This window comes from Notamacropus eugenii, chromosome 2 (assembly GCF_028372415.1).
Source record: "Notamacropus eugenii isolate mMacEug1 chromosome 2, mMacEug1.pri_v2, whole genome shotgun sequence".
Taxonomy (NCBI): Eukaryota; Metazoa; Chordata; class Mammalia; order Diprotodontia; family Macropodidae; genus Notamacropus; species Notamacropus eugenii.
The window spans coordinates 411,307,392-411,327,730 of NC_092873.1; the positions used below are offsets into that span (position 1 = coordinate 411,307,392).

Here is a 20,339-nt window from a genome sequence, read left to right on the forward strand (position 1 = left end):
GATGAAATAATATATAAGTTTGGAAGGATGGGTTGGAGACAGGTTGGCAAGGGCTTTAAAAACCAAGAAGAGTTTATATCTTAGAGGCAATAAGGAACCATAATTGTTTATTTGAGTAGAGGAATAACGAGATTCTATCTGCCCATCAGGAAAATCACTTTGGTAGCTATTTGGAGAGAAAATACAAGCAGGGACATTAATTAGGAAATTGTTACAATTGTCTAGGTGTTGTTGGCTTTATAGACTTCTTCTGGCAAGAAGAATCATTTTGTGCTTAGTTGTACATGTTTTTGGTTGATGTAGTTTTCAAAAAAACAGTGCTAGTCAAGGAAGAGACAAGGAAATTCTTGTGGGGACAGATGATATAAAGAGTAACAGGGACAGCAGCAGCAGGAGTGGCAGGAATATATTTTTTGAGCCAGTGAGAAGATGGACTGGCCACTGGACTTGGAGTGCAGAGATGGGGGCTCCAAGAGGTTAGCCTTGGAACTGCAGCTATTCGCACTTTCATTGGTCAGAATGGGTATTTGAGTCATTACTGTTTGCTTACTTTCCATTTGAGAGGATAGGTACTGAATTCACAGTGGCTGTTTCCAACTTCTCCTCTTGCCACTTGAGACAGCAGACATTTACTCCAATGTTTTTTGCTTTTTCCCATGCCCTCTAAAACTGTGTTTACATATTCTGTTATGGTTGGTTTATTGAGTTGGGGCAATGATATGGACACTCTTGTACTTAAGAAAAACTAAGCAATTGATGATTTGGAGTAGGGATTGTCTTGTAGCAAGGAGATCAACCAGAAGATTACTGTAATGGTCCAGAAATGCAATGATGTTGGCTTGTACTAGAGTGGAAGCTATATGAGAGAAGGCAGCATATAAAAGACATATTGTGAGTGTAGAAATGACAGGACTTGGCAATAGACTGGATGTATGGAGTGTGAGGTAGGAGTCAAGGATGATACTTACGTTGAGAACATGGGTGACTGGGAGCATGGTAGTGGCCTTGACATTAATAAGAAAAATAGAAGGAAGTGAGGGTTTAGGGAAAAAGAAAATGAGTCTAGTTTTTGAATGCTGAGTTAAGATGTCCAAAGACATCCAATTGAGATGATCCATTAGGCAGTTGGAGATGTAAGACTGGAGATCAGGAGAGAGGTTAGGGCTGAATAAGCAGGTCTGAGAATCATTTGGATAGACATGGGAGCTGATGAGATCACCAAGCAAAACAGTAAGGAGGGAGAAGAGAAGAGCGCTCTGCACAGACCCATGGGGAGACATCCAAGGTTAGTGTTCATGATATGGACAAAGATACAGAAAAAGAAACTGAAAGGAGTGGTAAAACAGGTAGGAAGAAAAGGAAGAGAACAATATCACAAAAAACCTAGAGGGGAAAGGGGATCCAGGAAAAGAGAGTGGTCCAAAGGGTGTCAAAGACTGCAGAAAGGTCAAGAAAGATGAAGACTGAGAAAAAGCTATTAGATTTAGATCACTCGTGTCTTTGGAGGGAACAATTTCAATTGCATAATTGGGTCAGAGACTAGACTGCAGAGGATTTAGAAGGGAGAGAAAAGAAAGTAGAAGTGATAATTATAGATGGCTTTCTCAAGAAGCTTAGACAAGAAGGGGAGGAAAGATATGTATATCATGACATTAAAGTTGTAAGTGTTAATAGAAATATTTCAAAATGTATTATGTACTTCTTTGCTTTATCAAATCAAACATTCAACAAACATTTATTAAGTATCTACTATGTAGAAGGGCAGCTAGGTATCACAGTGGATGGATTGCCAGGCTTGGAGTCAGAAAGACTCATTTTTGTGAGTTCAAATCTGGTCTCAGACACTTACTAGCTATATGACTGGGAAAGTAACTTAACCTTGCTTGCCTCAGTTTCCTCATCTATAAAATGAGCTGGAGAAGGAGCACAAAAAAGGTGAAAAATGTAAAAGACGTTGCAGAGATCAAGAATTGAGAACAGGGTATATATGTTTGCAAAAAGTGAGAAATGGAATAGAAAGCCTGAGTTGGGAACCTGGGTGACTAGGATGATGGTGGTGCCCTTAATAGAATTAGGGAAGTTCAAAAGGAGAGAATAGTTGGTAATGGGTTCTATGACTTCAAGCTTCTATACACAAATGCCAAAAGTTTAGGCAACAAATAAGAAGAAGTGAAGGTCTCAATATAACCTTGTGGATATCACACTGAAACTTAGTGGAATGAAACTCATGCCTGAAATATTGTTCTGGAGGAGTACATCTTATTCAGAAGAAACAGGATAGGTAAAAAGGCAGGGGACAATTGGGTTGGCATTTCATATTAAGAAGGTGAGTAAATGTGAGGAAATCCAAGATCCAGAGGTCAGAGGCAGGAGAAATAGAAGCAATTTCATCATTGAAAGAAGAGTTTGAAAAACTCTTGGAAAAAACAAATAGATGAAGAAACTGATGAGAAACTGATTGCAAATCAGGTACAGAGGTATGGAATAGTAGTGACAGGGAATTTCACTTATCAGAAACCTGATGGAACTCTTTCTTCCAAAAGCAGAGCAACTAGTAATTTATAGAAGGGCCAATTAATCTTGAGGAACTAGTAAGGAGAAATTCTTTTCTGGATTTTGTTCTTATTAACAGGGAAGAATCAATTGCTAAGGTGAGAATGATGGAACCTTTGAGATGAAGTGACATTTTCATCCTATACTTTGTGAGAGAAGAAGAGATAATCTTGGCATAGGCTGATGTGGAACCTAGGTTTTGGTAAAACTGAGTAAAAATCAGTTGGGAAGGGAGATGCATAAGAAGGAAATTCTATAGACACAGAGAAGAAGAAAAATGGGACTGGTTTGAAGAGACTAATATGAATATATAGGCAATTTGACAACTAAACCAGAATCTGAAGACATGTACAGATGAATATGAACGTTGCAAGGTCCTACAAAAACAGCCTTAGATATGCTAAAGCTCACAACGAGCTGAGGCTGGCAAAGGAAGCAGAGGACAGCAAAGAGGGTTTTTAAAAGCTATTTGAGAGAAAGATTAAAGAAAGGATGAAGACTTTGGGAATAATGGGAAGAAGATAAGTGAAACTAGAAAGAACAGGTTCTTAGTCCTGTTGTTTCTGTGTTTTTTTTTCTTTTCTGTAGAGGAAAATGTCTTTGCATTGGAAATGTTGGTAGAAAAATAATTAACAGGGAATTGTTACCTAAGATAAATAAGGTGATATTAAGAGAGCACCTTGCCATCTGGGATGAATTCCAATAATCTCTCCCTGGTGACCTACATCCTGAGACCCTGGAAGACAGGAATGATAGGATTTCTTAGCTACTGTCAATGATATTTGAAAGGTTATGGAAAACCAGAGATTAGATGAGGGCTGCAAAATATAAGCCACTGATCTTGACTTCAGTTCTTGAGAAAATTCTAGAAAGGATATTTAAAGAGAGCTGCCTCTATGGTACTTGGAATATATAATCAATTAGGGAGAAGTAAAAGGGTTGTTTTGCTACGGTGAAAGTTCAGTTGGATGAGATGATACAAATTTGTAGAGTACCTCCATGAACATGGTTGCATTTCCTCCAGCTCCATTTGGGGGCACATGAGTGGGAATGAAGGAGGCAGATGGCAGAAGTAATCCAGGGCTGAATGAGCACCAATAGTATAGAGATGAATGATAACTTCAAGGCAGAGAAGGGAGGAAAGTTAGGCTAGAGTACAGTGATGGCCTGGACAAGTCCAGAGGATGGAGGGATTGGAGGTCCTAGTAAAGACAAAGAATAGATTTAGAAGGATAGGGAACAAGGAGAGTAGGGATTTTAGAATTTTTGATTATTAAAGTGGAACATTATGATTATTCAAATGCATATATGACAAATATGCATGTATCAGTCATTTATACTCATTCTCTGGCAAAGATAAATGAAATATTAATGGGTCTTGAAAAATCATATGCGGGAGGTGGAGCCAAGATGGTGCAATAGAAAGACACAAACACTAGCTCTTACCCCACAGCCCGTAAAATACCGGTAAAGAAGAACTCTCAACAAATTCTAGAGCAGCAGAAGCCACAGAACAATGGAATGGAGGAGATTTCTCACCTAGAGTGACCTGAAAGACTGATGGGAAAGGTCTATTGCACCCAACGTGGAGCAGAGCCCAGCTCAGCCTTGGCCACTCAGCACTTGGAGGAACAGAACAGAGCAGGCTTCAGGGATAGAATCTCCAGCAGCAGCAGAGATCCCTCAACCCATAGGTGCTAAAGGTCAGTGAGAGGGTTTTTTGGCTGGCCAAGAAGGGAGCAGGGTATCTCCATAACTCAGGCCTCTTCAGGTGGCAGCAGTGGAGGCAGCAGCAGACAAGGGATCCCAAAGCAGGCAGTAGCCTGCATCCATTGTTGAAGCCCCTGAGGGAACTGAGCCCTGTGTTGTGGCCCTGCCCCCACCTGAGCAGCTGATTTTAATCTCACACTGAATAGAGGCCCTGCCCCCACCTAAAACCTCTGAGGGACTGGAGCAGCTCATCTGAATCTCAGCCCCCAGTGCTGGTTTGTTGGAACTGGAGGTGAGGTGGTTGTGGAGAGGAAACTCAGAAGTCAAGTAACTGGTTGAGAAAATGCCCAAAAAAAGGGAAAAAAAATAAGACCATAGAAGTTTACTTTCTTGGGGAACAGATGTCTACCTCCATCCTTTCGGATGAGCAAGAACAAGACATACTGTCAGAGGAAGTCAATGCCTCTGCCTCCAGAGCCTCCATAGGGAACTTAAACTGACCTCAGGCAATAGAAGAGCTTGAAAAACGAGTTAGCAGCTTACTAAAGGAGAACAAAAAAAATGCTGAAGAAAATAACAGCTTTAAAAAGAGGATAACTCAACTGGAAAAAGAAGTCCAAAAAGCCAATGAGGAGAAGGAGGCTTTAAAAAGCAAAATGAGCCAAGTGGAGGAGAGAGTCCAAAAGCTCATTGAACAAAATGATTCGTTGAAAGAGAGAATTGAGTTCAGGGAAATGAATGACTATGAGTTAAATCAAACAGTTAGTAAACAAAACCCAAAATTTGAAAAAATAGAAGACAATGTGAAACATCTCATTGGAAAAACAAGTGACCTAGAAAATAGATCTAGGAAAATAATTTAAAAATTATGGGACTACCTCAGAGCCATGATCAAAAAAAGAGCCTAGACATTATCTTCCATGAAATTATCAAGGAAAACTGCCCTGATATTCTAGAACCAGAGGGCAAAATAAATATTGAAAGAATCCACCCATCACCTCCTGAAAGAGACCTGAACAGAGAAACTCCTAGGAATATTGTGGCCACATTTCAGAGTTCTCAGATCAAGGAGAAAATATTGTAAGCAGCTAGAAAGAAACAATTTGAGTATTGTGGAAATACAATCAAGATAACACAGGATCTTGCAGCTTCAACATTAGGGAATCAAAGGGCTTGGAATGGGATATTTCAGAGGTCAAAGGAACTGGGATTGAAACCAAGAATCACTTACCCCAGCAAATCTGAGTATAATACTTCAAGGGAATAAATGGTCATTCAATGATATAGAGGACTTTCAATCATTCATATTGAGGAAAAGACCAAATTTGTATAGAAAATTGACTTTATATTACAAGAATCAAGAGAAGCATGAAAAGGTAAACAGGAAAGAAAAACCATAAAAGACTCTCTAAAGCTGAACTGTTTACATTACTACATGGAAAGAAAATATTTATAACTCTTGAATCTTTTCTCAGTATTTGGGTAGATGGAGAGATTGTACATACACACAAACATACACATATATAGACAGAGAGTAGAGGGTGTGTTGAATCAGAAGAGATGATATCCACACACACACAAAATAAAATAAAATAAAAATTAAGGGCTGAGTGAGGAAAATACTGGGAGGAGAAAGGGAGAAATGGAACTGGACAGGCTATAACTCATAAAAGAGATAAGAAAAATCTTATCCATTGGAGGAGTAAAGGGAGAAGGGGAGAGGGGGAAAATGAAGCTCTCTCCACATATGGCTGAAGGAGGGAATAATATACTCACAAATTTGATATAACAATCTATATCACATCACAGGAAAGTAGAGGAGGAGGTGGCAGGTGGAGTGAGGGGAATGATAGAAGGAAGAGCAAATGAGATAAGGGAGTAACTAGAAGTAAACACTTTCGAGAAGGGACAAGGTCAGTTGAGGGGGAAAAATAAGGGAGGATAGAGTAGGACAGAGGGCAATATAATTAGTATTACACAACATGATTATTGTGGAAGTCTTTTGCAAAACAACACATATTTAGTCTGTATTTAATTGCTTGCCTTCTCTGTGGGGTTGGGGAGGGAGGGGGGAGGGAGAGAAGATGTAATTCAAAGTATTAGCAACGAATGTTGAGAATTTTTATTGCATATAATCAGGAAATAAGAAATACAGGGAATGGGATATAGAAATTTATCTTGCCCTACTAGAAAAGAGAGAAGATGAGGATAAGGGAAGGGTAGGGTGTGATAGAAGGAAGGATACATTGAGGGAAGGGGTAATCAGAATGCAAGGTATTAGGAAGTAGGGGAATGGGAGTGATGGGGAGAAAAATTGGACATGTTACAAAATGAGGTAAAAGCAATTAGTATTAAAACAATCGACTGAATTAATTACTGAAAATAAATCAATGACATCTTTAGTTTGGGGAAAAGAATTTTAGTCTAAATTTCCTAGAGGAAGGTAACCTTGGGTAAAATTTGGCATTGATGGAAAAGTTAAGGTTTTAATGGTAAATTTGATTTTATGATTGCTATTTAATCAGGAACTAGCACATGTATAGAAAGGCACATAAGCCACTTAAGACTTGCCTAAAAGATGTTCCTTAGTCAAAGTGAAATTATAATCATATTTGAAACCTGGTTATTGGAACTTGCCATTTTTAGATGCTATGGGGCTATTAAGTGACTGTTCTTCTGAGTCTACCTCCAGATATGGATAGCAAGAAAGGTGGTATGAGCCTCCAATCCATGGTGCCAGTAAGCCTGTGAGATGCTGGTATGAACTGCAAAAGGTGATCTCATGGGAAGGGCGGGAGAGCGGCTATTCACTCTGGGCTGAGGTAGGATTCTCCTGACTCAATTTCCCCACAGATACCTGGTAGACTTTAAGCCTGACTGAATGCAAGTTGACAATCTACTCCTGTCTGGAATTGACACGAAGTTGGGGAGATACTGCAATGTCCCTACTCTTGGTGGCAATTTCCTATAGTCTAAAGGTTTGTAAGCTTAATACCGGATCTATTAAATTATAGATTATTGGTAGGGGAACATCTGAGGTTAAGTCTAAAAATTAAGCTATTAGGCATGGAACTTTAGGCCACAACAATAAGTTAGGGTCCTTTAATTCTTAGTAATACTGTGGAGACAATTAGGTCAAGAGCTTGTGAAGTTAGCAACATAAATATTATTTGTGTCTTAGTTGCTTAATGTTTAAAAATAAAATTCTTTTGTGGTCCATACTGTAAATGCATTAAAAAGAAGTATCACCTGACCAAAAGTTTGAATTGTTTTATCTGTTATAAACTGTGTTAAAAATGAAAAATAAAATTTAAAAATGAAAGAAAGAACTGGCCAAAGAGATTCTGGGGCCCTTGTCAGTGACATTTGAAAGAAAATGGGTCAGGCATTGCACATCTCTAGAAAAGGTAAATTCCCAAATTTCAGAAGGAGGAAGAGAATATAGTCTGCTAACTTTAAGTCAGTGAACTTGACTCCAACTCCTAGGAAAGTTCGAGGTATATAGTGAATAACATGGACAGTATGATACAGTGAAAACAGACAATAAACATTGATTAAAGTGTCAAAAAAAAAAAAAAAAGAAAAATCATATGCAAACTAAGATATTATCAGCTTTTAAAACAGCATTTTTAAGGAAATTAAAGCACTTTAAGGAAAGTTTTTTAACTTTCTCAACTGAACACAAATATGAATCTTCCCGAAGCTGTATTTATAAAATGTCATTAAATCACAATAGTATTTTAAATCATTTATACGAAACTAGCATTGGCTATAGTTTTGTTTTACTCTAATTTATTTTTACTATTACCTGCAATTAGTATAGGATATTTGTTCTTTATAAAAAGACTCATCAAAAAGGAGAAAGATATTGTATCTCTGGTAGCAAAATGATGATTAAACTCTATATGTTCACCATACTTGATTATATTATCCAAGGATGTTTGAGAACCAGACCTGAGTGATCTTGCTAAATTTAAAAAGAAAAAAAGGAAAAGTGATTTTTAGATATCTTTTAAATTTGTCTTTAGAAAAAAAGCCCCACACAATTCTAATTTTTAAATGTCCACATAATTTCTGAAAGATTAGAAAATAGTCAATATATATGTGAGAAAGACAAACCTGGAATGAGTTACTGGAAATAGCTCCTGAAATCTCAGACCCTGTACCATTCTGATGAGTTTCTCTCATCAAAGGTATTTCTTCATTGTTCCTCATCCATCCATTCAGCTGTCTGAAGAATATCCTGGGATATTCTTATACCACCTTCTGGGGCAACAATGTGTGGAACTCAATGTGTGGAAAATATCAGCTAGAAATACTACGCAGCTGAGTAGTAACTTGCATTTTGACTTGTGCTGCTTCTTGTTGCCCTAGCTTCCAGAGCCAAGTTTGGTTCTATGGAATTCTAATGTACCAATTTGACATTGTTAAGTGGTTTTGGGAAAATAGTACTCCAGGTGAAACAACCTTGCCGAAGGCAGTTCATTCCCTGACTACATAGGGAAGTGAGGATTATGTGCTGGAGCAGTGTTTTTTGTTTTGTTTTGTGTGCATATGTGTGTGTGTGTGTGTGTGTGTGTGTGTGTGTGTGTGTGTGTGATTGTCATTGTTGGTTGATAAACATTAAGGTAAGAATGTGGATGCATATGGTAGAAGGAAGAATTGCCTTCTCCATTTAGCTTTGGTTCTTCCTCATATTTATTTGCTTGCTAGTCTGGAGGATCTTGGTAATAAAATCTTCTGTAGGTTGGTTTTGGAGGAAGATGTTATGAAATGATTTTTTTTTATTTGGTGGGGGGAAGAGGTACAAGATCTCCATCAGGAATTAGCACAGTGCTTGGCACATAATAGATGTTTATTGATTGTTATTGTTGTTGTTGTTGAAAGGGTGGGGGGGAAATAAAATGTCTGTTTGGGATTAGCACACAGTTCCTGGCACCTATTAGGTGCTTAATAAATGTTTATTAATTAATATTGAAAGGTTTTTGGGGGTGGGGGAAGTTCAAGATCTTCATCAGGGATTAGTATAGTGCCTGACACTTAATAAATGTTTATTGACTGTCTAGTACAGGAATATTCTATTCCTAAATCAGAAAGTAGTCTGGCACGATGGACTCTGTATCATGCCTACAATATTTTGTTCCAGTAGTCCCTACTTCTTTGATGTGAAGGACGTGTTTTTTTTCTTTCCCCACATAAAAATCTAATTTACATGATTATAGTCATGATCTTTCAGTTCTGATTATTTCACTTTATGTCACTTAATAACAATCTTTCTACATTTCTCTGAATTCCTTGTAGTATACTGCATTACAATACTCCATTGTGTCCAGGGCTACCACACAAGTACTGCTTAGAATATTTTGATATCTATTTGACCTTTGTATATGTCTTTGGCTTCCTTTGGGCATATGCTCAATAGTGGGATGACTGGGAAAGAAGATTAATGTGGCATTTACAACATATTTTTTTAAAAAACCCGTAATTTCAAATTGCATTAAAGAATGGTTCAATCAATTCACAACTCCACCAACAGTTCATTAGTGTGTCTCCCACAAACCTACATACATTTGTTATTCCTGCTTTTTGTTGTCACCAACTTGTAGAGTGTGAGATAAAATCTGCTATTTTTATCTGTATTTCTCTTATCTTTCATTTGCTTTTCTTTTAACAATCTAGAGTATGTATTCATATAGTTACTTATGATTTGTGATTCTTCTTTTGGAAACTTTATGTCCTTTATCTACAAGGGAGTGATGTGGTGTTAGATATATGTATCAATTCCCTAAGCATCTCAGATATTAAATTTTTAAAAGTGATATTAATTCAAATATGTTTTCTATGCTACAATTTCTCTTCTTATTCTTTGTTGATTATTTGTATAATTTCTTTTTAGTTTTATGTGACTAAAAATGTCATGTTTTTCTTTTCTGAATTCTTAATCTCTTGTATGGTTGAGAATTTTTCCCTTAGCCATAAATATAAAAAATACCACCTCTTGTTCTCTTCTGATGGCTTTTATTTACATTACCATGTATATTATGGCAACATATGTATTTGAGCTTTTTGGAGAATATAGCATAAGATAATTTCTACAAAACTACTTTTTAGTTTTTCCAGCATTTTTTGTAAAGAAAGGAGTCCTCTCCGCTAATTTATGTTTTGGGGTTTATTAAATAATACATTATTCTTTTCAATTGCAGCTGCTACTTGTTAAGCTCTCAGTGCTTCTTAAACTGTGGGTCATGACAGAAGTGCTGAAGGGGTCATGAATGGAAAAAGTTTAAGAAGCCCTTTCTAGTCTATTCCACTGATTTCCTTTTCTGTTTTTTTAAAACCGGTATTAAATAGTTAAATTGATAAATGCCATATTATTATTTTGATGATAGTATAATCCAAGTGTCAGAACCATGATCCCTGTCAGACCAGATTCACTCTTTGGGATCATTCTCTAATAATAATGGGCATGGCTCAATTTTTCTCTACCCAGATTTTCCCCAAGAACATGAGAAACTAATCTGTGTCTCTCCATTAGCCAAAGGCACTAAAAACCAAAGAAGGAGCTTGCATTGCCTTTAGCAGAGCAATAGTTAGAGCTTGCTCTTTGACCAGGGACTCATTACCAGCTGAAGCATGGATGTGGATCATAAGCCAGACCATGCGCAAACATCATACTCTGAAAGAATTTATCAATATTTTATACATTAAGGTTTTAAAAGTCCACATTCAGAAAACTATTTTATTCTAAGTACTTCATTTACAATTAAGATAAGCAAAGCAAATCGTGTGTATAGTGATATCTTGGTTATGGCCTTGGGGTCGAAACACCTATGATTGCTTAGAGGGGTTGAGAGAAGAAAGATGAAGAGAAGGAGAGAAGGAGGGAGGGATGGAGAGATAGAGAGAGAGAGACAGAGAGAGAGAGAGAAAAGTAGACTTTTTAAAATCACATGCCTTTTTTATAAGGTAGATCTCAGTATTCAATAAGCTCTGGACAAATATTAACTTTTATTGGTATGATTAAATAACAATACTAGTTGAAACATAATTATTTAAACTAATTATATTAATAACACGCGATTTGTAATTACAACTATTTGTAATAATTAGTATAATCATCTAAATAAATGACATATAATTAATTCAGAGTATGATTGGAATACTTCATGCACTAATTCTTAGCTAGTTTCAATAACTGTTTAATCTAACACTGCATTTCCAAGTATTTTAACAGAGCACCTTGAAACTCCATATGTGGAGTGAGAAGTCCACTGGGATAGCCTAAACCTCCCATACCTTAGTTTGTTGTCAAAAATCCTTATAGGGAGAGTCCCTTCAGATTCAGGCCACTCCTAGCTAGCTGTCTGAGTGCTGAGAGAGCTTGCTAAGCTCCTGTTGATAGGCAGAAGACTGATAACTGAGAGGAAAAACCCTTAGTAGGAGGATTTGTTAGAAAATTATCATCTTTTCTCAAACAATAGTTCTTCTGAGAGCCAAATCTAGATCTATCTCCATTTATTTCCTACCTCCATTATACCCACTTATGGAGAAGTATTCTAATTTTTGCATTCGCATTATCATATTATATCAGTAGTTGCAGAACTTCTTATTTTAAAATACAAACACCAGGGCATCCTTTGTAATGGGCAGATATGTTAAAATTGTATCTTGGTTTGGTCTCCCTAACCAAAGCTTCTAGTCAGTAGAGTAAATTTATAGAAGCCAATATAAAGGGACAACAGCAAGAAATAAGATTTCGGAGGGGAAATGAAATCACGTACAAACTGGTCAAAAGTACTTCTCCATAAGTAGGTATAATGGAGGTAGGAAATAAATGGAGATAGATCAAAGAAACATAATTTACAAATTCATATATCAATCAAACCATTATATTAACCAGAATTTACAGCCTTGTAATATATATGATGAATCATCCAGATGTGCCTATCGGGATCTTCTGGGTCCTATGATATATAAATCACAGACAAATTCCAGATCTCCCTAATTCTAGGCCAAAAAAACATCAAAAAAGGGCGGATAACTGAGATGATGTGGACGTTAACTTCAAAATTTTACCAACATCTTTGAGATGATTTGGAAACATTCATGAACTAACTTCAAGGTAGCACAGGTAGGAGTTGGTCTGTTCCCCCCAAAACCCTTATAAAGTGAGACCTCAAACTCCTGCCCCTGAGAACTTCCATCTCTTAAGAGTTCATGCTGCCTAGTGCTCCCAACTCTAACCCATGGATACCTGAATGATTCTCTTTGCCTCTCCCCTTGCTCCTCCTCTTCTCTATGCTGCTTTCCTTCTCTTTTCCATTTCCTGTCACCATGCCATCTCCTCTTTGGCCCTTTTGCTACTTGTCTCGTTGAAAGAGCCAAAGAACCAGGCATGCCTGCCCCCATTTCATAATGTCATAAATTAATTATCAGTTCACTAGAAAACCCTTAACTTGCTTTGCTCAAAAAGCTTCCAGGGATAATCCAGGCTTATTAGAATACAACTTTTTAAACACATCCAAGTTGAAAACAAAATAAAACAAAAAAACTCAACAATAAGTTTTATATAGAGAGATATCAAGCAATTTCTCTATAGGTGTATTTCAAAAATTTTAGAGTTGTTAATTTAGCATCACAGATAATAATTAAAACAAAAGCCAGGTAAGACAATGGATAGAGCATTGGATCTAGAATCAGGAGGAAATGAATCCAAATCAAGCCCAAGACACTTAACTAGAGTACTTGACCTCTATCTGCCTCAGTTATCTCTAAAATGGGGATAATAACAGCATGGAGGACTGGTATGAGGACAAAAAGATAATATCTGTAAAGTGCTTTGCAAACCTTAAAGCTCTATGTAAATACTAGGTACAGATGATCATAATTAATCTTACCGTGAATTAAAGTGTCTGAAGAAGGAATTAAGTTTGACCAAGGTATGAAATCACAGTTCTGTAAGTCTACAAAATAACCAAACATAGAACGTTCTCCTGCTGGCAAGCGAATGCCTAAAAATATTTGAAAGAGACAAAAACACATAAGAAAGAGGACCATGGGATTATAGATCTAGTGTTGGGAGGGCCCTTGGAGGCCATCTAATCCAACTCACTCATTTTACAATTGAGGAAACTGAGTCCCAGAAAGATTAAGTTACTTGCTTAAGGTCACACAGTAGTATTGGAAATAATGATGATAATAGTAGCTACCATACTGTGTGTAGGCACTGTGCCAAGCACTTTACAAATATTATCTCATTAGATAATTATACTACTCCTGGGAGATAGGTGCTATTATTAACCTCATTTTATAGATGAGGAAACTGAGGCAAAGGGAGGGTAAGTAATTTTCCCAGGGTTATACAGCTAGCAAGGGTCTGAGGAGGGATGTGAACTCAGGTCTTCCTGACTATAGACCCAGAACTCTACTCACTGAGTCACCTGGCTATTGCAAGTAGGATTTAAACTCAGCATTCTTTCAGTAGAGTACACGTTTCCCCACTGTGTTCTACTTATTCCCAAGGTTCATTTATGGCATATATTTCAGAAACTATAGGATATATACTTGAAAATGATTTTTTGTTATCCATCTTGTTACTTTGTAACATAAATGATGTTAATCAAATGAGATAATATATGTAAAGAACTTTGTATACTTAAAAGTATACAATTACGATTGTTCATGTATTCTTATCAATGCTTAAATTAATCATTATAGTAATATGAAACTAATAAGTATTCACTAAAAGTATCTCTTTAGATACAAAAAAGTAATAATAAAATGAAAAATTTTTAAATTTAGTTTGTATTTATAATTACTAGTTACTAAGTTGGTATGTATTTTAGAAAAAAAAGTTGATTCATTTTTACAAGATTTTCAGTGTAATTCAGCCTGCAATAAAAACATCAATAATCTATTGTTTTAAAGTGTATTTAATGCTTTTACAACAATCAGTAAATTCCATTTTTGTCTATAGTTTCAGTAGTAATTATTTTATATCTGGTAAATGCTTCCTTTTATGAGGTTTTGCACTTCCTGAATTTTGTGGAAAGCAACTTTTCCACTATCTTGCCAGTCATATTGAAAATGAGTTTTTTTGATAGCAGACCACACATTCATAGTTAGAAAACTGACTAAAAGATGTAAAGAACACGAGATCCCACTGCATTTATTTGTTGATTGTAAAACAGTATTTGATTTTTTAGAGGAAAAACAAAGATCCAAAGGCTTTCCTTCAACAAAGTGTCTAATATACATATTAAAATAATTAAAAATTCCCTGATATATTCAAATGTAGAACTAACTGCTCACTGATTTTCTGATAATTAAATTCAGTGAAAAGGTTCTATGTTTATGTAGACAACTCAAGAAGCAGCAGTAGCTAGTCTTCTAGAGAAACCTAGAAATTTAAAGAAGAAATAGAAAGAGATAGCAATGAAACTCATGACCTCAAAAGTTCATATAAAAATGCCCAAATTTTAGGTAAAAAACAAGGAGAAATAGTCTTCCTAATGCAAGGGAGCACATTTGGCCTTATAGCTTTCATTTAGACTTAGTGGGATAAACTCATGACTTGGCCTTAATTCTGATTAAATATATTTTGCTAGAAAGAAACAGGGTAGGTAAAAGGAGAATGGATGTACCATTATACATTAATACACAGAAATCCAGGAGCCAGAGGGGAGAAGAATGAAGATAATTTGGGTGAAGGTCAAAAGAAGGTCAATTTTTTCATTGGAAATTGTGTGGGCAGAAAGAGAAAGAAATGAAGAATTTGGGAAATAGATCACAGATCTAACAGAGATGCCTGCTATGGTAGTGATAGAGCACTTTGATTATTCAGACTTTTCTGGAACTATTTCCCTGGAAAAATAAAGCAGAAAAACTAGTAAGTTTCTGATTTGGTTTAGTGATAGTTTTATACTTCAAAAAGGAAGAGGAACAAACAAAGGGAAATTCTGCTGTGGGTCTGATTCTCACTGACAGGAAGGTAAGGGTTGCTGGATAGGAAATGATGGGAAAGAAGTGATCACTCCAATGTAGAATTTGCGACAGAGAAAGAAAAGAAATCCGGGCATAATCTTACATGTAACTTAGATTTTGGCAAAGCAGATTTCAAAGGATTCAGAGAAAAGATATGTAGGTTCCCATGGAGTAAAATGCAACAGAATAAGTTAACTCAGAAGATAATGATGTTTAAAAAGGAAACTCTGAAGACACAAAGGGAAACAATTACAATGAGAATTAGGATTTGAAGAACTGAATGTGGATGTACAGGGAACTCACCAGTAAACTTAGATTTTAAAAATAAATGTACAGATGATCAAAGCAAGGCTGAGTAGCAAGAAATGAATATTAGTGTGTCTAGGTGCTATAAACAGTGTCAGAAATGTTAAAATTCAGAATGAATTGAGACTTATGAGGAAAACTAAGTACAACAAAATGGTTTTTTTTTAAAGAGATGTTGGGAGAAAAAGAAGGAAAAAGTAATAGGACCTTTGTTTGGGAATGAAGGAATGATATTGACCATAGACAGAGTTGCTCGTTTGTTTTCCCTGAAAATGAGAATGAATTTTGCATTTGTACTATTACCAATTAGATTTGGCCAAACTCCAATCATGGATTTCTCTACTTTCACCACTCATCTCCTTCATTCTTATTAAGAGCTGAAGGAAGTCATGAAATCATTTAGAATTGGGTCTACTACAAATTTGTTGTCTGATCTCAACAGGGTCCTCAATGACCAGACAATCCTTTAACTCCTGCTTAATTGATTATCTATCCCACTCATCTTAGTAGATGTTCCAAATTTCTTGTCTCACAACTACTCTGATACTTCCCATTCTCTCAGAAAAGAACTTTGTCTCATATGTCATTAAAAATATTGAGGTCATATTCCAAGAGCTCCCTTTTTCTGCCCTTTATCCAATTTCATGTACATCTGACATAATTTCCAATTACTTCTTCATTTCAGTATTCGATAAAGAGGTGACCCTTCTCCTTGCCAAGCTCAACTCCTTGATTCCATCCCCACTTATCTTCTGCAGACTGTTCCCAGTATCAATCCCACTCTCTGACTAAAAACATGCCAAAGTCTCCATTATTTAAAAAAAAACCTCATTTGATCTTACCATCCCTTCTAGCTATTATTCTATATCTCTTCTCTTTTTCTCTACCAAATTTCTTAAAAAAAAAAACTTTTTACACTTGGTGCCTCAATTTCCTCTCTTGTCATTTTATTCTAAATGATCTACAGTCTAGCTTCTGACTTCATTCAACAAAAAAGTGTGCTCTTCAAAGTTATTGATGTTTTAATTGCCAAATCTGATGTGGTTTTCTAAGTCCTTGACTCTTTGCATCATTTGACAGTTTTCATCACTTTTTCCTACTGGATACTCTCTCCACTCTGGGTTTTCATGACACAGATTCTTATTCTCTCTCTCTCTCTCTCTCTCTCTCTCTCTCTCTCTCTCTCTCTCTCTCCCCCCCCCCCCCCCCCCGCTCTCACTCTCTCTCCTTGTCTTACCTCTCCTTAGTATCCTTGTATCCTTTGTTGGATCTTTGTATCACTCTCTCTAACTGCAGTTGTCTCGCAAGGCTGTTTTTTCTCTCTATATACTCTTGCTTGGTGACCTCATCAGCTCTCATGGGTTAAATTATTATTTCTATTTATTTATCTATCTAATTATTAAATTATTATTTCTATTAGATGATTTCCAGATCTATATTTCCATCTCCTGTCTTTTTCCTAAACTCTAATTTCATCTCACTGATCTAATCTATTCTAATCTCACCTTTTACACTGGATGTCCTGCAGGCACTTCAAACTTGACATGTCTAAATGAGACCTAATTTTCTTCCCCTCCCCTAAACTCTTCCTTAACACTGTTGAAGACACCCCCATCCTCACAGTTATTCAGGTTCATAATCCTTGTTCATCTTCCACTTCTTACTGCCATTTACGCTACATATGCAATTGTTTGCTATTTCATGTCATTTCTACCTTCACTAAATCTCATACATGTCCTCTTCCCTCCACTCACATAGCTACTACCCTAGTTCTAGCTATCACTTCTTTCCTAGATTATTACAAAAGACTTTTAATCGATCGATTTGCTTCAAGTCTCTCCCCATACCACTTTCTTCTCCACTTAGCTGACAGAATGATTTTCCTAAAACCTAGGTTTGACAATGTTAAGACTTTTACTCTTTATTATCCCTAATAGCTACCTATTGCCTCCAATGTCAAATTTGAAGCCATTTGCTTGGCATTTAAAACTCTTTATGTACTGTTATCTTTTTACTTTCCCCAGTTTTCTCATATTCTATTATCCTCGATACCTTCTACACTCTAGCTATACTGGCCTTGACTGATACTTCTTGAAAAGGACAGTCTATCTTCCACCTTTGTGTTTTTTTCATTGGCCATCTATCACTGTGGGAAAGCTCCCTTTCTCTTCTGCCTCTTAGAATTCCTGATTTCCTTTAAGACTCCACTTAGATGCCACCTTCCATAGTCCCAGTCCTCCTATCTATTTGCCTTTCTTCTTTTCTCCATCTATCTTTTATATGCCTGTTTATTTACATCACCTTCACTGACAGAATGTAAACCTGAAGACCAGAAGACTAGGAATATAATTGATTCTGAGCTGTGACAGAAGGGAGAAGGGCAAATGGCAAAGATGCTAATTTTGCTTAATGTCAGCAAAACCCTTCCTAGCAATAAAAGCTGCCAGCAAATGGAATGGGTTTGCTCAAGAAGGGGTGGCTTTGTCTTCTTTAGGAGTTTCAAAGCAGAAGTTCGATGACCACTTGTCCTAGGTATGGACGGGAAAGGAGTATTTTCATAGGTAACTTTCCACTCTTCAGTTTTGTGATTCTGTCATGAAAAGACTCTACCCATTCCTGCTGTAGCTCAATGATTTTTTGCTCAATTGGAAGACAAATTTCACATTAAAAAAAGCATCATTGCCCACAACTGGAATTATGTCCTTGATTGGACCATATGCGATAAAGTTTCCATGTGGCATGACCCATTTGTTCCCATGGGTTCAATGATGATCTCTAGGTAGAAAATTCCTAGATCTCTCTATCTAGCCCTAACCTCTCTCCTAAGCTTCGGAATCTAGCACCATCAATATTCTTTGGACATCTTGAATTGGATATACTACAGTCATCTAAAACTTATCTTATTTAAAACAGAACTCATCTTCCCCCCACATCCTAAACTCTCCCCTCTTCCCAACTTTCTTATTTCTGGCAAGGGCTACACTATTCTCCTAGTCACTGGGCTTCCAAACTTCATGTCATCCATAAATTCTAACTCATTTTCACTGCACACATCCATTCTGTCTTCTTGTTTCTACCTTCACAATATCTCCTGTATAGTTCCCTTTCTCTCCTTTCACATTCAGATGTCCTCATCATCTCATGCTTGGACAACTACAAATAACTTTCTTGTTGGTTTTTCCGGGTCTCAAATCTCTCCTCAGTCCAATTCTTACTCCATTAAGCTGCCAAAGCTATTTTTCTAAAGCACAGGTCTGACCATGTCATCTTCTATTCTACTGAATGTCTGACGCAACTCCAATGGCTTCCAACTACCTCCAGGATCAATTACCTACCAGTTTCTGGTAGTTAATCTTTCACAACCTGGCTCCTTCCTGCTTTTCAGTCTTCTTTTACTCTACTACCCTCCACACACTCTTCAATCCAGTCATTAAATGCTACCTCCCATATACTCTATCATCTAGGGGTGCTGGCAACCCTCCACCACCATATTGCACCATAACTTGACTCTGTATTTTTGCATGGACAGTCCCCATTGCCTGGGATGTACTCCCTCCCCGTTCAGTCTCCTTGCTTCCCTGGTTTTCTTTGACACTCAGACTCAAATCTTACCTTTTGCAGTATGTCTTCCTTAGTCCTCCTCTCCCAGTGCCTTCACTCTGAAATGACTTTCCATACTGTATATATCTTGGAAGCACATTACTATTTGCACAAAATATTCTTTTGGGAAAGACAATATGCCTTTGTATATACAAATATGCATGTGTGTATATGTTATGTATGTGTATGTGTGTGTGTGTATACACAAAAAATGAACACAAAATATATACAACATGATTTTGTAAGGAGGACCCTTGCAGCTTGGTAGATGAGGAAAGGTTTCCTCTGGAGAGTGAGCATGAGATGAGCCTTGAGTAGCTTAGTGATTCTAAGAGGGAGGGGAAGAGGAAATGCATTCTAGACATAGTTAGTGCAAAGGCATGAAGAGGAGAGGAAGGGCATCATGTAGGAAGCTCAGGTCAGCTCAACTTAGCTAGAGACCAAGGTGGCAGGTATAGTAGCTAGTGTGATAGATTTGGAGTCAGGAGGATCTGAGTTCAAATTCTGCATTAATCAGATCCTGGTCAAGTCATTTGCCATTAACCACTGTCTGTCCCAGTTTCCTCACTTGTAAAATGGGGATAATACTAGCACCCATCTCCCAGGCTATTGTGAGAATAAAATGAAATAATATATGTAAAGTACTTTGCAAACCTTAAAGTAAATATCAGCTATCAGAGTGTGTGAAGGGGAGTAATTTATGATGAGCCTGGAAAGGTAGGCTGCGGTCAGGTTGTGAAGGATTTTTTAATGCCAAACAAGATTTTATATTTGATAGTGGAGGAGATAAAGAGTTTTTTGGGTAGGAAAGTGACACGGTCAACTCTGATTTAGGAAAATCACTCTGGAAACTCCTTGGAGGATGGATTGGAATGAGGAGAAACTTCAAGAAGAGAAGCCAATAAGGAGGTTATTGAACTAGCCCATGCAAGAGATCATGAAAACTTGAATTGGGGTGGTCGTTATGTGGGTAGAGAGAAGGGGAGGGATGTGACAGATGTTAGTGGGGTAGAAATGACAGGATTGGCAACTGATTGGACACAGGGAATGAGGGCGTCATCATCAGTGTCACAATGAGGTCTTGAATTTGGTGAGTGAAAGAACAGATTTCAACTGAAAGAGGGTAGTTTGTGAGATAGGTTTTTTTGGAATTTGAATGAGTTCTGTTTTGGATATGTTGAATTTCA

At 36.9% G+C, this 20,339-nt stretch overlaps 1 protein-coding gene across 1 annotated transcript in view; it reads right to left on the reverse strand.

Annotated features, from left to right (window-relative positions):
- DNAH14 (dynein axonemal heavy chain 14) overlaps positions 1 to 20,339 on the reverse strand; it is a 404,178-nt gene that overhangs the window by 182,338 nt on the left and 201,501 nt on the right. Inside the window, exons 45-46 of the mRNA XM_072647720.1 lie at positions 13,161 to 13,274; positions 8,072 to 8,230 (exon numbers count right to left, since the gene is read on the reverse strand). Of these exons, the coding sequence (XP_072503821.1) occupies positions 8,072 to 8,230; positions 13,161 to 13,274 (273 nt within the window). The remainder of the gene's footprint in view (positions 1 to 8,071; positions 8,231 to 13,160; positions 13,275 to 20,339) is intronic.